Source organism: Sciurus carolinensis, chromosome 9 (assembly GCF_902686445.1).
Source record: "Sciurus carolinensis chromosome 9, mSciCar1.2, whole genome shotgun sequence".
Taxonomy (NCBI): Eukaryota; Metazoa; Chordata; class Mammalia; order Rodentia; family Sciuridae; genus Sciurus; species Sciurus carolinensis.
The window spans coordinates 130,004,177-130,017,975 of record NC_062221.1 but is presented as its reverse complement, the minus strand read 5'-3'; the positions used below and the strand labels follow the sequence as shown (position 1 = coordinate 130,017,975).

At 50.8% G+C, this 13,799-nt stretch overlaps 1 protein-coding gene across 1 annotated transcript in view; it reads left to right on the top strand.

Moving 5' to 3' along the window:
• Positions 1-13,799, top strand: part of Urb1 (URB1 ribosome biogenesis homolog) — a 66,430-nt gene that overhangs the window by 25,789 nt on the left and 26,842 nt on the right. The window contains 11 exon segments of the mRNA XM_047564933.1: positions 363-479; positions 1,588-1,700; positions 3,612-3,731; positions 5,177-5,293; positions 5,773-5,911; positions 6,665-6,835; positions 7,954-8,147; positions 9,759-9,977; positions 10,628-10,807; positions 11,530-12,385; positions 13,329-13,530. Of these exon segments, the coding sequence (XP_047420889.1) occupies positions 363-479; positions 1,588-1,700; positions 3,612-3,731; positions 5,177-5,293; positions 5,773-5,911; positions 6,665-6,835; positions 7,954-8,147; positions 9,759-9,977; positions 10,628-10,807; positions 11,530-12,385; positions 13,329-13,530 (2,428 nt within the window).

The window sequence follows — 13,799 nt, the reverse complement described above, 5'->3', positions numbered from 1 at the left end:
TTTACTCTGTAGGTGGAGGTCCTCCTTATATTAAAATATATTAACTCGACCTTGTTGGCCAGCTAGTGAGCTTTGTATCTTCTCTCTAGATCCTACTGAATCCTTATAGTACCCCACAAGGGTGGCCCAGTGCTCAGCTGAGGACAGGAAAGCACAGCCTTAACTTGCCCAAGGCTCCAGCAGCCACGTGGGTCTTAGACTCAGGCCCTTTGAACAGTCTGCCTGTCCCTGTGTCGATGCCTTCCTTACATCTAGTCCCGGGGCTGTGTCAGCACCTCAGTGCTGAGCATGCGCTTGACCACTTCCCAGTCGAGATCAAAGAATAGGGACATTTCTGATCCAGACTCTCTTCTTTGGTGCAGATGATGCGGAAACCATTCTTTTGAAAGCCATTCTGCTCCAGGTCATATGCCTCTACCAGAAGGTGGTCCCCCACATGGTCATGCAGTATAACTTTGACTTCAGCAAGCTCCTGAAGGGTGGGTATCAGGGATGGCAGAAAAGCTGTATGGGGTGAAGTGGGCACTGACAGGCCTGTGCAGAGCCTCCGACTGAGGCTCGGGAAGGTCAGTGGGTGGGCAGTCTACCGACAGGCATGATCCACTAGCCTGATTGTTTATTTGGACCAATATGTTTTAAATAGCTGGACTTGCTTCAGTAAGTATTAAGTGAGCGTTTAGCATAGGCAGTGAGGGTGGAGAGGGGAGAAGCCAGCCACCCTGAGTTCACAGCCCAGATCAGGTGACGTTTACTCTAAAACTGCCTTTCAAGGGAGCGAGCATGCTGCAGAAAAGAGAGCCCTCTGGGAGGGACATCCCTTGCCATTCGTGCAGAGGTACTTGAAAGTAGCTACCTCATATTTTTACCTCAGTGAGTCAGGTTCAAACCACATCTCATAAAAGTAATATGATGCTTGCCTAGTCATGGCTCCCTGATGGTCAGGTTTGCCTAATAAAGTTGACTTTGCTATTGGGCCTACAGAGGAAGACTTGCAAAAATACCATTCTTGGAATTTATATAAGCTATTGAAATGGTCCTTTTCAAGAGCTGTAATTAGCTTTGTAAATCATTTGAAGGTGAAAGGTTCTCTTTGCCTTGAGGATATGTAATCTACTAGAGTGTGGCCATTTAGAATTTAGTAGCTGTGTCCTTCCCAAGCAAAGGAGAAACCCAAAAACCAGGCTGAAGGAAAAGGGCACTGTTCGCAGGCTCAGTGGCCACAGAACACCTCCATGGGCAGTAAGGCAGGGAATGACATAGTGAGGCCCACACTTGGAGGCTGTGTGGTGGGTGGTTCCAGCCGTAGGCCGAGGACAGCATGGGCTGAGTGGCGGGGAGGGGCTGTTTTGGGCAAGGGGAATTTGAGCCTTTTATTGAAGGCTTTGGATAGACCTGGTAGTGAGGCTTGGCAGGGGTGGCGTTTCTCACATATCCAGTGTGAGGGAGCACAGGACATGGGGACAGACCCACATCCTTTTTTCTCTCTAGATATGGGGTTCCTCATCTGGTCCTTTTGGCCAGGGGAGCAGTTGCCAGGCACCCTTGCCTGGGTGACTCTTTGTCCGTGTTCCTCACTTCCGTCCACAGGCATCATCTCCGAGCAGGGCCTGCGAGAGGAGGTGCCACCTGTCCTGCAGCACCACATGCTGAAGGTGGCTCTGGAGCTGCCTGCCAACAAGTTTCTGTGGCTGAAGGCACAGGTGGGAAGCGGGGATCTCCTCTCCTCTGCATTAGCTAACCTGCTGGGCTGTCAGCTTTTAGCTTGATGCTTATGCTTTTTCTTGTCATTTTAAAACATTTTTTTTTTTTTTGTAAATGAAATTATTTCTTCTCCTTTGTCCTCATCCTAGAAGAAATTAAGACAGAGATGGGAATAGACACCAAGCAAAGGACCAAGGGAAGGTCAGCAAACACTGCTTGCAGCACTTTGTATCTCAGTAACATCTAGGAGCTTTTGAGAGCATGATGTTGACTCTTGGAGGGAAGCTCAGGATGCAGCAGGTGTTTTGCTGTGTCTTTAAGCTCAGGATGCTCAGCTGGGCGCAGTGACACACACTAGCTATTTGGGAGACTAAGGCAGAAGGATCCAAGTTCAAGGCCAGCCTGGGCAACATAATAAGACCCTGTTTCAAAATTTAAAAAGTAAAAAGATCTGGGGATGTAGCTTGTAGTGGAGCACCATGGGGTTCAATTCCCAGTACTGAAGAAAAAAACAAATAACACCCCTGGTGTTGTGTTACTCCTGCACAGTGAGGGAAAACTGGCCAGCTAGACTAAGTATTGTCAAAGTATGTGTCCTAGTAGCTCACAATTTTTTAATGACTTAGATCCTATGTTAGGTTTTTGCATGAAACTGATAGCATGGGAAGGTATTTGGACTTTATACAAGCGATGTTTCCAGAAAGTCTGAGAATGCTGTGTGGCTGGGGTATGTGTATGCCCCTCACAGTCGTCTAAGGTTCCCTTCCTCAGAGTTGGAGTTCACTCTTTCTGAGGGCTTGCCATGTGCGGGGCTGCATGTGAATCTTTGCAGGGCTGCTTTGTTCACATCACCTAGAGACAAGGTGCTGCTGGGTGGTGGTGGCCCAGCTGTGGTAGTGGGTCCGGAGGGGCCCAGGCGTACTGCCCAGAGTCCTGTTGTCCATCTTTCCACTGAGCTGTGAGGTCACTGGACCCCACCCTGGAGAGGCAGTAAGTGAGATGATTGGTTTTCACTCGTGCTGAACTAGGCTGGTGGACCTTGATGATTTAGTTGGAAAGTGACCAGAGGCCTCTTCCTGTGGCAGAACTGGTGTTAAGACATTCGTTTGTATCCTGTACTCCACCTTATGCTTGTAAGATGCGTCTGCTGGCATGGTCTGCTAGGATAAGTGACCCCAGCACTTTACACATTTAGCATCATCCTCATTGCCAAGGGCTGTGGTGAGTTATGCAGACTCAACAGAGTGTGGGCTGGGGATTCAGAGCTCTGTGCCCTTCTTTGAGGCATGTGTTCTAAACCCAAAAGCCTTTTAGGAGGATAAAATTGTGGATAAGTAGTCAATTATATTTGCACCAGCATCTGATAAAGTGCATCCTGTACAGCCTAAGACAGGGTCAGACGACCTGGATTCCTCCTCACCAGCCACCAAGTGTTTTGCGTCTACACCAGGGCTCCCTGGGCTTGGTTCCCAGGAGACAGCCAGTTACCTTTTGGTGCCTTAGTTTCCACATCGTAAGGTAGGGTAGCAGCTCTGCCACCACCTCCCAGGTTGGAGAAGGTGTTAAGCCAGTGTACATTAAGAGCCTAGGACTGTGCCAGCACAGGGAGAGGGCTACCTGTGCCTACTGTTTACTCGGTATTACTAGGGTGCTGTTTGGGGGTTTTGAATAAGTCACCCACCTTCTGTGGTTCCTTATGTGTGGAATCACAGTAATCTTGCTGAGTGGTAGTTAAAATGAGATGAGTGGAGGACCTGGCAGTGTACTGGACATGTAGTTGCCTGTTTGCTCAGCAAGTAATGACCCTTGTTATTTTTATGATATGTAATTATATACTAAAATTTAATATATATGTGTATATGTATATATGTGAAATTACATATATTGAAAGTGTATTATTCAATTTCTAGGAAGGCCCAGATGCAGAAATTATTGGTGGAGAACGATCAGTGTTTTACTTATTGATGAAAATGTTTGTGACCAGTAGCCATTTACAACTCAAGTCATCCACCAAACTTCTGATCATGAAGGTGAGCATCTTCTGCTAGTTTTGAATTCTGGAAAGCATTTGCATAGATCTTCCTTATGGTAGGTGCTTAGTGAACAGTTGTGGAACTCAGGATGTATGGAAACTGTCATAGATTTTAAAATAGGGGGTTTTAGAGTAGTTTTAATTTAGTGTGTCTAAACTTAGCTGCATTCCTGAGAAGCAGCCTGGTGACAGGAGATGAGACATGGGCTTTGAAGTTTGATTCCTGGATTCAAATCCTGGTTCTACATCTTCCTGCGTTGCCTGGACAAACTAGTTAACGTCTCAGTTTTCCCATGGTGAATGGAGATAATAAGCCATAGGTGGCAGAGAAGATTAAATGTGTAAAGTAGTAGCCTAGCACACAGTATACGCAATAAAAGCCATGTGCTGCCCTCTCGGGAGCCATTTAATAGTCAGTGCCTATTCTCTCGTTCCTGGACCCTGCCTTCTGTGGGGCTTTTAGCCTTTTTGATCTTGTGTGACACCTCAGCACAGGTGTCACCAAGGTCAGGGGGAGAGAAGGAGGGCTTTGTTTACTTCTCTTTCTCACACGTGGGTCTCACTTTTCCATGACTGCCTTGGGTCTTGCTGAAGCAGCCGGGAATCTATTGCCCATTTATGCTCTGCAATAAATATGTTGGGGGTGCTACAACAACCACATCCACAGTTTGTAGGGCACAGAGATGTGACCTTTCACCTTTATTTGAAGGGCTGGTCATCTCACTTTACTTTCTGCATCTCACCTGTGCTGCCTGAAGACCGTGACTGAGTCTTTGCCTCCAGGTCGCCCTTTCCATCCAGGTAGCGCAGGTGTGAACCTGCGGCAGACACATTGCATTTCATTATCACTAGTGACAGGTGGTGGAATCCACATATTGTGGGGTTAGGTGCACACTGTTACAGGGCTCTGTGCCATGTGGCCGTTTAACTCCTCTAGTCTCCGTCATTTATTCAACCCCACAGATGCAGATCCTGCCTGGTACCCAATTCTGTTCTGGTGGTGGTGATGCTTCTTGCCCAGGTCTGGGTCTTAAGGTGCCACATTGAAAGGCTGTGGTGTGCATGGCTCTGGCCTCGGGGGTTTCTTATAGGTCCAGGGTTGAGTTGCTTTGAGCATCGAGTCCTCTGTGCTTACCTAGGTCTTTGTGAAAATCCAGGTGGACTAAGTGGCAGTCAACTCTTTCCCCTTATTATAAATTCAGGAAAAGCAGTAGTGAGAGGGGAATCGCATTGTCTTGGGTAGAGCACGGAATGATCCCTTTTCCTCGTGTCCTTCCACAATGAGGATGTTATTTTGTAGGAACCTTTTAGACCACACCTTTAGATGACACATGACACGTTCATGCTCCTTCATGCTCCCCTGTTTCCAGTTAATGCTGGGGAGGCATGAAACCACAGAAAGGTTTTGTTCTGACCCATGCTGTGGCATCCTCTTGCTCACAGATCCTGCGGGACACAGGCGTGTTCGAGCACACCTGGAAGGAGCTGGAGTTCTGGCTGGAGCACCTGGATAGCACTGCGGAGGAGAGCAGGGAAACTGTGGTCCGGTTTCTGGAAAGGGTAAGCCCCGCTCCTCACGGGAGGGGCGCGTTCTGGTGGACGTGACGTGTGCCCTTGTCTCAGCACCCTCAGGGTTTGTGGTGCGCCAGCACCAGAAGGCTCCTTATCTCAGCTGGCTTCTCAATCCTGCTGGGGCCTCAGCATCCACTCAGTTGTAGGATCTGTGAAAAAGGGATACGTTACTGCATGCTGTTTCGTTTCCTTTCAGGAATTTATTTTTGCACAGGGGAATAGGAAGAGACTAAATGCAGTATTAGAAGAATAGTATAGAGTTTTGGGGTTGTTTTTAACTAACAAAAAAATTAAAAAGCAAGAACTTTACATAAAACTATTCACTAAGGACTGTTAACATTTTTAGTCCTTGATTTTGACCATTGTTTTTTGGCGGTTTTGTTGGGTTTTTTTTGTTGTTGTTGTTGTTGTTTTGTTTTTAACTTGTGACCATCTGAATGTTTTCCACTTGGCTCTTTACTGCCCAGATTTTACTGACATTGGTGGCGAATCCTTACTCATACACAGACAAAGCATCTGACTTTGTCCAGGAGGCCAGTACACTGCAGGCCACTATGACGAAGCAAGATACTGATGATGCCAGCATTCCTGTGTCCCACATTGATGGTAGGTTCTGAGGTACCTCTCCCTCCTGTGCTGTGCAGCTTGTGTTCTGAAGATCAGCATAGTGGCGTGTTAGCCATAGAGAATAGGGCTGCACTAATGCCTCCGGCAAAGTGCTAGTGTCCTATTTCTTGGTGTCAAAAATCAGCCTACTCCAGAAGTTTGGCGAATTTGTTTATATAATGAGCAGTGTGTGCAGAGTTTACTTGCTGGATTGTTTATTATGCACCAGGTGCTTTTGTAAACTTTTTACAAATCTGCATCATATAAACCTCTTAAGTAACTTTTGGGTAAGACCACAGTAACCCTTACCTAAAAGAAAGGATCATGGTCCTCCTTAGATGAAGCAACTGAGGTGCAGAGAGTTAAGTAATTTGCTCAAGCTCTTGCAAGTACTATGGAGCTAAGTCAGGATTTAAACCCAGACTCTCTGGCTCTGGTCTGTGCTTTAACCCTCAGACTCTTGCATCTCAAACTTTGGCTATTTTCCCAGGTTAAAATTCCTGGGTTTCTCATGATACTTGAGAAAAGTTCAGCCTGTTGTCAGCTTGACTGAATATTCTGCATTTTGTCAGACAGAGATTATTAAGACTTCATAGGCAATGTCTTTGTCTGTTTAGGATCTGACTATATTAAGTGCTTTCCCCCAAGAGAAGGTGAGATTTGTTTGTCCTTATGCTTCTCCCTCCCCGTGGGGCTGTTTGCACTGGGGACTTGTGGTGGCTCTTCTCTCATTTGGACTCTCTTCTGTCTCAGATGTGCTGGACATGGTAGACGTCCTGGTGGAGGGCAACGAAGGCTTGGACGAGGAAGTTGGATTCTTGCTAAATGAAGACATGATCCTGCTCACGTTCCCGTTCAGTGCTGTGGTCCCTGCAGCTCTGGAAGCCAGGAATAAGTTGCTCCTTGGGGCAGAAAATGAAGCAGGTACCTGTAACTGTGTACAGTCAGCTGTCCTGGTGGCTCTGGGCCAGCTGGGTCTTGGGGAGTAGGATTGCACCAGCTCAGTCACTGAGAACCTGGGCAGCAAGCGTTCAGACCCACCAGCATAACAACTGCCTGCCTGCCTGGCAGCTCAAAGGGCAGCGTGTCGATCCCGAGGCTGGCTGGGCTGTAGGGCAAGTGTTCATGTATGAGACAAGTGTGAATTGATGTGTGGACAACAGCTGTCATACTGTTCTTGGACTCTTTTTGTTGTTGTTTTGGTACTAAGAATCGAACCCAGGGGTGCTTTATCACTGAGTGTATTCTCAGCCTTTTTATTTTGAGAGGGGGTTTTGTTAAGTTGCTGAGGATCTTACTTAGTTGCTGAGGCTGGCCTTGAACTTGTGATCTTCCTGCCTCAACCCTCTGAATTGCTGGGACTCGGGCATGTGCCACTGTGCCTGGCTCACGGTTCTTGATATCCTGATGATGAGGATGAGTCCTTCATACTTGCTGTGTTTTCCAGGCAACTCAGACCCAAGGAAGCACCCACAGGTCACATTAGTATAATTAGGCAGTAATGGAGCAGACCCTACACGGCAGCGGTTTAATGTCATAATCCTGTACAGGCTATTCCCAGGGGTTGTCTTCCAGTAGGTGATGCAGGAATCCAGGCTGCATCTGATTTAGACCTGTGCTGTCTCAACATGTGACTTTCAGGAAGGGAAGAGAGTGGACAGTTAAGTCAGAGATGTTGTGGCCTGGAAGGGACAAACCCTTCCAGCCCCATTCTGCCCACCAGAGGGGCTCGTGTGCTGAGGCAGAGGGAAGGGTCTGGCAAGCCGTAGCAAGTCCTAGGTCTAGGTGGCTTTGGCCTTGCCTCTTACATGTCACTTCCCTGCCTCAGAGCCTGAGATCTGACCATGTGCTGTCTGTTTAATAAAGTGGCGCCTATGATAGTCTGTGCTGTAACACCTACCTCCCTATGTGGACAAGTGACCCCTGGTGGAATTGCCTGAATTTGTCTGGGTCTTGCACATTTGTGGGAGAAGGTAGTGGTGGTGCACCTCAGAAGGGCCCTTATGGGAGGCCTTTCCCACACGCGTCTTGTTCCTCTGCAGGGGAAAGCATCGTGACGTATCTGACAGCAGTGCTGACTGACCTCCTCCACAGCCAGAGGGACCCCCTGGCTCTGTGTCTGCTCCTCCAGGCTTATGACAAGTTTGAGCCTCCAGGTCCACCTTGCTGCCCTCAGCTCTCCAGGTTTAGCAGATACTACAGCCTCTGGATCCCGGAGCAAGCCCGAGAGCCCTGGGTGAGCTGCGTCTGTGATCGCTGCTCCTGCAGAGGGTCTTTCTGTGTGAGCCCGTATCTGCCTGGGCTACTGCCATGCAACCCGCAGGGAGAAATTGCTAACCTTCAAGTTTCCCCTGCATGCGGGAGGAAGCTAAGAGGTGTCACTGCTGCTCAGCTGATGTGACTGAAACACAGAGGACTCAGTGACCAACAAGATGAAATTTCCCACTGGTTCCGTAGTGATGGCAGTTTGCTAATCAGTGTTTTAGCTTAGGACAGGAGGTTGTCTTTCCTTTTTGCTTATGGAGTGGATTGTGACACTTGTCGCTCTCTTCTGTGAACCTTAGCATATTCCTGGATTTCTCATGCCTACTGGCAGACCTACTCCCTCAAGGTCCCCAGCAGGCTCCATTCTGCTCAAACTGGGATGTTCTTTTGGTGGGGGCTTCATTCTTGTGATGAGAGTCTAGCTCCAGGGCAGTGTGTATATAAGCCATGTGGAGCCAGAGTCAGCGTCGCTGTGTGCGTTTTTTGTGGGTTCGTTGCATTTCACTGTACTTGAGGGAGCAGACGGGTTAGGACCCTTTTCTTCTGAATGGTAGCCACACCGATGGTATGTTCGGCTTATTGGTGCATGCCCAGCCCACACTAAGCGTCCCACATGTATTTTAAGCCCTTTAATCCTAACAACAGCTCTGAGAAGTAGGTCAGGACTCCTAGCACCTCTTATACACATGGGGAAACTGAGACCGTGAGTCCACCACCAGCCAGCGGTGGAGTCAGGACTTGGTCCAGGCAGTCTGGCCCCAAGGCCTGTGCCCGTAACAGCTGCTGCCACCTTCTTCTGTAGTGTGGAACGGCTGGGAGCTCAGTGCTGCCCCTTCTGGCACTCACATCAGCGACCCTGCTCTGTTGACATGTGTCACAGCAGTGGCTTTCACCCTTCAGGGTGCATTAGAATTCCCTGGGGGCCGTTCAGACTTCACTGGCACCCACAGCATGGCCCACAGGTCCCGGGTGGAGCCTGAGAATCGGTGCTTCCCAGCCTGTCCTGGTGGTGCTGCCCTGCTGGTCTGGGAACCGCACTTTGAGAGAATGCTGAATTTGGGGGCACGCATGACATTGGGTTTATTAGCCTGCAGACGTTGAGTGTTTGGAGTTATAACAACACAAGCACATGGGGTAAATAAAGAGGGCAGTAGGCAATTTTGTCAGAAGCTACTGTTTGAGGCACATTGGCTCCAGAAATTTTTCTTTGTTATGTTTGTCATTTTCCTGTCCTGACAAAGTGCAGTTCCCTAGGCTCCTGGGGAGGCAAGTAGCTCGAGGGGCCCCTGCACAGGCTGGGCTTTTCTGTTTCCAGGGACCGTCCCGTCCTGTGACTAAACTCTGTCTGTGCAGGGTCTCCTCGTACCTCTCTCTAGGTGTCATCGTGTTGTCAGCAGGACCATGCGCTAGGAAAATAAGTGGGACTAGCTGCTTGAGTAAAATGCCACGCAGTCTCAGTCTTTAGCATGATCAGCGTGAGGCGACCTTTGTTACATGTGTGGCCTCGAGTTCATTACCACTGTGTGCCATGTCGCGTCCTGGTGATTTGTCTTTTGTCCTTCTGTCTCTTGCTGTCTCCCAGCTGCTGCAGGCCTCAAGCAGCCCTGTACCCCAGGCACCTCCAGAGGCCCCCTGCTTCTCTGCCCTGCTGCAGACGGCCTATGAGAGCCAGACGCTTCAGGATGGGGGCATCCAGACGCAGCTGCAGGCCGCCATCCCACACCTGGCCCAGCACCAGGTGCTGCGCTCAGCCAAGCAGGTGCTGCTCTACCTCAGGACCACCGTGGAGAACTTTGGCCAGGTCAGTGCTCTTTCCAGCCCTCACTCCCAACGTTCTACCTATACTCTACCTGCAGGAAATATGGCCTTGGAGCTGGTCCACGCTGCAGGACAGGATTTCTGATGGCCCAGGGCCATAGAGCAAGCCTGAGACTCAGGAACCTGGACTCCCAGCTCTGCCTCCCCCATACTGGCCACCTCTCCTGGAGCAAATGTGTAGAGGCAGAGCACTGTTCTCTCCAGATCAGCATGTCTCTTGGCAGCCCACAAGATGGCCAGATGTGGCCAGTGTGTCATGGGGTGACCCTGCACCTCTTAGAGTCGAGTGGCATGGCCAGGCCTCTTCCTTTCCTGAACTGATTAACTCAGAGCTCACTGGTGAGCTTTTCCCTGATGTGGTGTATAGAGTGCAGGTTAGGTTGAATTGACTTGTTCTTGTCTTTGCCAAAATAGATCTTTGTATTTCACCCAGTCAGGAAGACAGGTCTCTCATTTGAGAAACAACCCAGGATGATTATTCACAAACACAAACACTGTGTGTAAAGGCCTTGCCGTCTCAGCCTGCCCCCTCGAGTCTCCTCTCCTTCCCTGATTACCTGGGGACCTGGCAGTCACTGCTCAGGTGACCGTCAGCCCGCCCATCTCTGAACTGTGCGGTTCTCATCCTCACAGCTGGGCCGCAGTGCAGGGCCCCGCATGCTGCAGCTCTTCCTGGATCTCCTCAGGCACTTGGTTATCCACTGTGAGCAGCTGGATGCCCAGAACCGACGGAAGTGTGAGGCCGTCCAGGCCGAGTCTGACCTTTTTCTGGACATGGAGTCTGTGGCCTCGCTGGAGTTGGCTGATGACCAGGTACTGCCATCTCTTTCATAGGCATCCTGTTAGCCTTCTCCCTAGGGCACAGAGAGTGATGGATAGTGGCTTTCTCTGCACTTCTGATTGCAAATATGTGTTTACTGAATACAGTAGTGAAATGCAGGAAACTATAGCAGAGCTGTTGACACCTTAACCCCCACCCAGGATTAGCGCAGCTCATCCTTCCCCTTAGTCGTCTGCATAGGCACCCCCACCTCTGCACTTCCCTTCACACCACAAGCTGTGAGCCTCTTGGGAAACCCCATGTGATCACTTTCCTCTTGAGTAGCTGCGGCCTGTGCTGACCAGGATGGGCAGTGGGAGCCCTTCCTTCCACAGCACGCGAGCATGGGAAGTGCAGTGCTCTGAAACGCAGCCTCTCTCCTGTCTCCTCTCTCCTTGTGCAGCAGCCTGGTTAGTTGGGTCAGGTGTGTGTTCTACAGCGTGTGCCGTGTAACTGCTCTGCTGGTTCAGAAGGCAAGCGTGTTCCTCATCCATAGTCTTGTTGAAGTTGAAATAGATGACTTTCTTCTTTGATCTCCATCTTGACTTCTTGGGAGGAGAGGCACAGTCTGGCTCCCGCCCAGCCTTGTGGGTTAGCAGTGGGGCGCACCGCTGCCTCCTCCTCACTATCTCGTGGCAGCGAGTGCTCCCTGGCAGCTGCCCCTCCTCCTTGACCCAGGGCCTCATGGAAGTATGTTACTGTCTCTGTCTTTCAGACACTGGAGGAGGTGCTGGTGGCCATCCTCAGACACCCCACACTGGAGGCCTGGTTTCTGGCCCTAGAGCAACAGGTGCTGCCCCAACACACACTCAGTCCCGTCCTTGTGAAGCTCCTGGCGGCCCACTTCAGTGCAGGGGCCCTTCAACTGCTGGTGGCGAGTGCCCCAATCCTTCGTAACATGGGTCGGCTGGGCCTCCTGGCCAAGTACTCGGAGGCCATCACCCAAAGTGTGTTGAGGGAGCTGCGAGCCAGGAGAGCAGGCCCAGCCACTTCGCTACCCAAGACCCTACCACAGCTGGAGGCCCTGCAGGAACTGCATCCATACATGGAAGGTGCCCAGCTCCGTGAGGTCACCCTGGCATTGCTGGGCCTACCTGAGGCCCACCTGCTGGCCCAGCGACCCACGAAGTCCCCTGGGAAGGGGAGACACCTGAGTGCTCTTGGAAAGACCCTGGTGCAGCTGTTGACTGGTAGCCCTCAGGATCAGCTGCAGGGCCCTGAGTTCCTCTGGTCTTCTGAGTACATGAGAGGCCTGGGGGCTCTGCTTCCAACCCTGGCTGTGGATGAACTAGACACTGTGTTCCTGCACACTCTGCAGAGAGACCCTGTGCTGGCCTCCGTGGTAGCAGCCGACGTTCTTGACTACTGCCTGACCCGGCGCACACAAGTGGCACTTGGCATCGCTGCCCTGCTCCTTCAGCAGAGTTGCACCCACCTGCTGAGGTTTGAGCTGTGGTGTGGGCAGGCCAGTGTGGGGCTCAGCCTGCAGGAGGATCTGGATAGCTTCCTTCCCCTCATCCACGTGTACCTCCAGTGCAGGACCCACGGGCACTTCATGCGCCCAGCAAGAGGTATGGAAAAGGCTGGCTTTGGGCAACTGGAATGTTGTAGGTCAGGGAGATTGAGAATCGCGTGTCCATTTAAAAACCACACAACATCATGGTCTGAGCGCTTTAGTTCTCCTTGCTCTTCCAGCATCTGACCAGCTCTGAAGATGGAGGAAGTCTGAGAAATCCCCAACACCCCTTCACGGTCTCCTGACCTAATGAATTGAGGTGTAGCCCTGGTGCCCCTGGTCACCCTGTGTGAAGGGGTGGGGGTAGGCAGTAGTCGGGGTCATCTGGGGCTGCCTTGCTAAGCTGAGGACTCGTGCAGGGCTCGGCCATGCCTTGTCCACTGTACTCTCCCCACCTTCAGGGGAGAGGGGGGTTGGTGTCACTTGGGACAGTGTGGGTCCAGCATTCTTTTTTCTTTACCTACTGCGCTTCAGTTCTGATGTACTTTCTGATTACCTCGAATTCCCTTAATTCCTTTTTGTTGAATGCTCAAATGATTTTCTCTTGCTGTGTTGCCTGTTTTGTATAACTTTGCGTTGGAGGTCAGAGATGCTTTGAAATCAAAGACAGCCCCTCAGGCATGAGCCTTCCGCCAGTGGTTCTTGACTCACCTCTCCTTCGGCACCCACTCTGCTCCTGCACCTTGGAGAATGGGTCCCGCGGGAGTTCAGAACTTCCATACTCATGGTCTTATGAACTTAGGTCTGGGGCATACGGGGCACACTGGGCTCTAGAGCATTTGTCAAGAATGTGGACTGAGGAGATGGAAACATTTAACATTGGCCCTGGGAGGAGGCAAACGTGTAGCATTTGCTGCTTTCCTTGGTGTCAGTACTCCTCTGTGGCCTATTTAAGGCTATCACAGTGACATCACAGGATACCTAACAGCAGACAGCTCCTTCCAGACTGACTCAGTTGAGCAGTGTATGGTGACCTCTGCTTGGTGTCTCTGCCCTAGTGTCCTCTGCTGTCATTCCTGTCTTGAGGAAGGCCCTGTGGAAACAGCTGCAGGACAGGCTTCTCAACACCAGCGGGTCCCCAGAGTCTGGGCTGCTTCAGGAAACTCTGGCCCAGCTGGTCCCATTTGCAAGAGCCAAGGGTCTCCGTGTGCTCATGGATCGTTTGCCTAGCTTGCTTCAGACTCCAGACAGTCACAAGAGGTACGGGGGCATAGGTCGTCAGATGGCCGGTTTCCTCTCAGCTTCACTTTTCTTGAGTAGTTATGAAGTAAGTAAGTGACACACAGCTGCTCTTCTGTTGTGCTGGTCGGGGAGACGGCTGTTCTGACGGGAACGCTAATTTCTGACTGTCCATGCTGGAGCGGGCACGTCTCCGAGAGCTTATGGACTGGTGGTGATTGCCCCCGGGGTGGTTGGCAATGTCTGACTTTGTTCATCGTCAGAGCTGGGGCGAGGGGTGTGGCATCCAG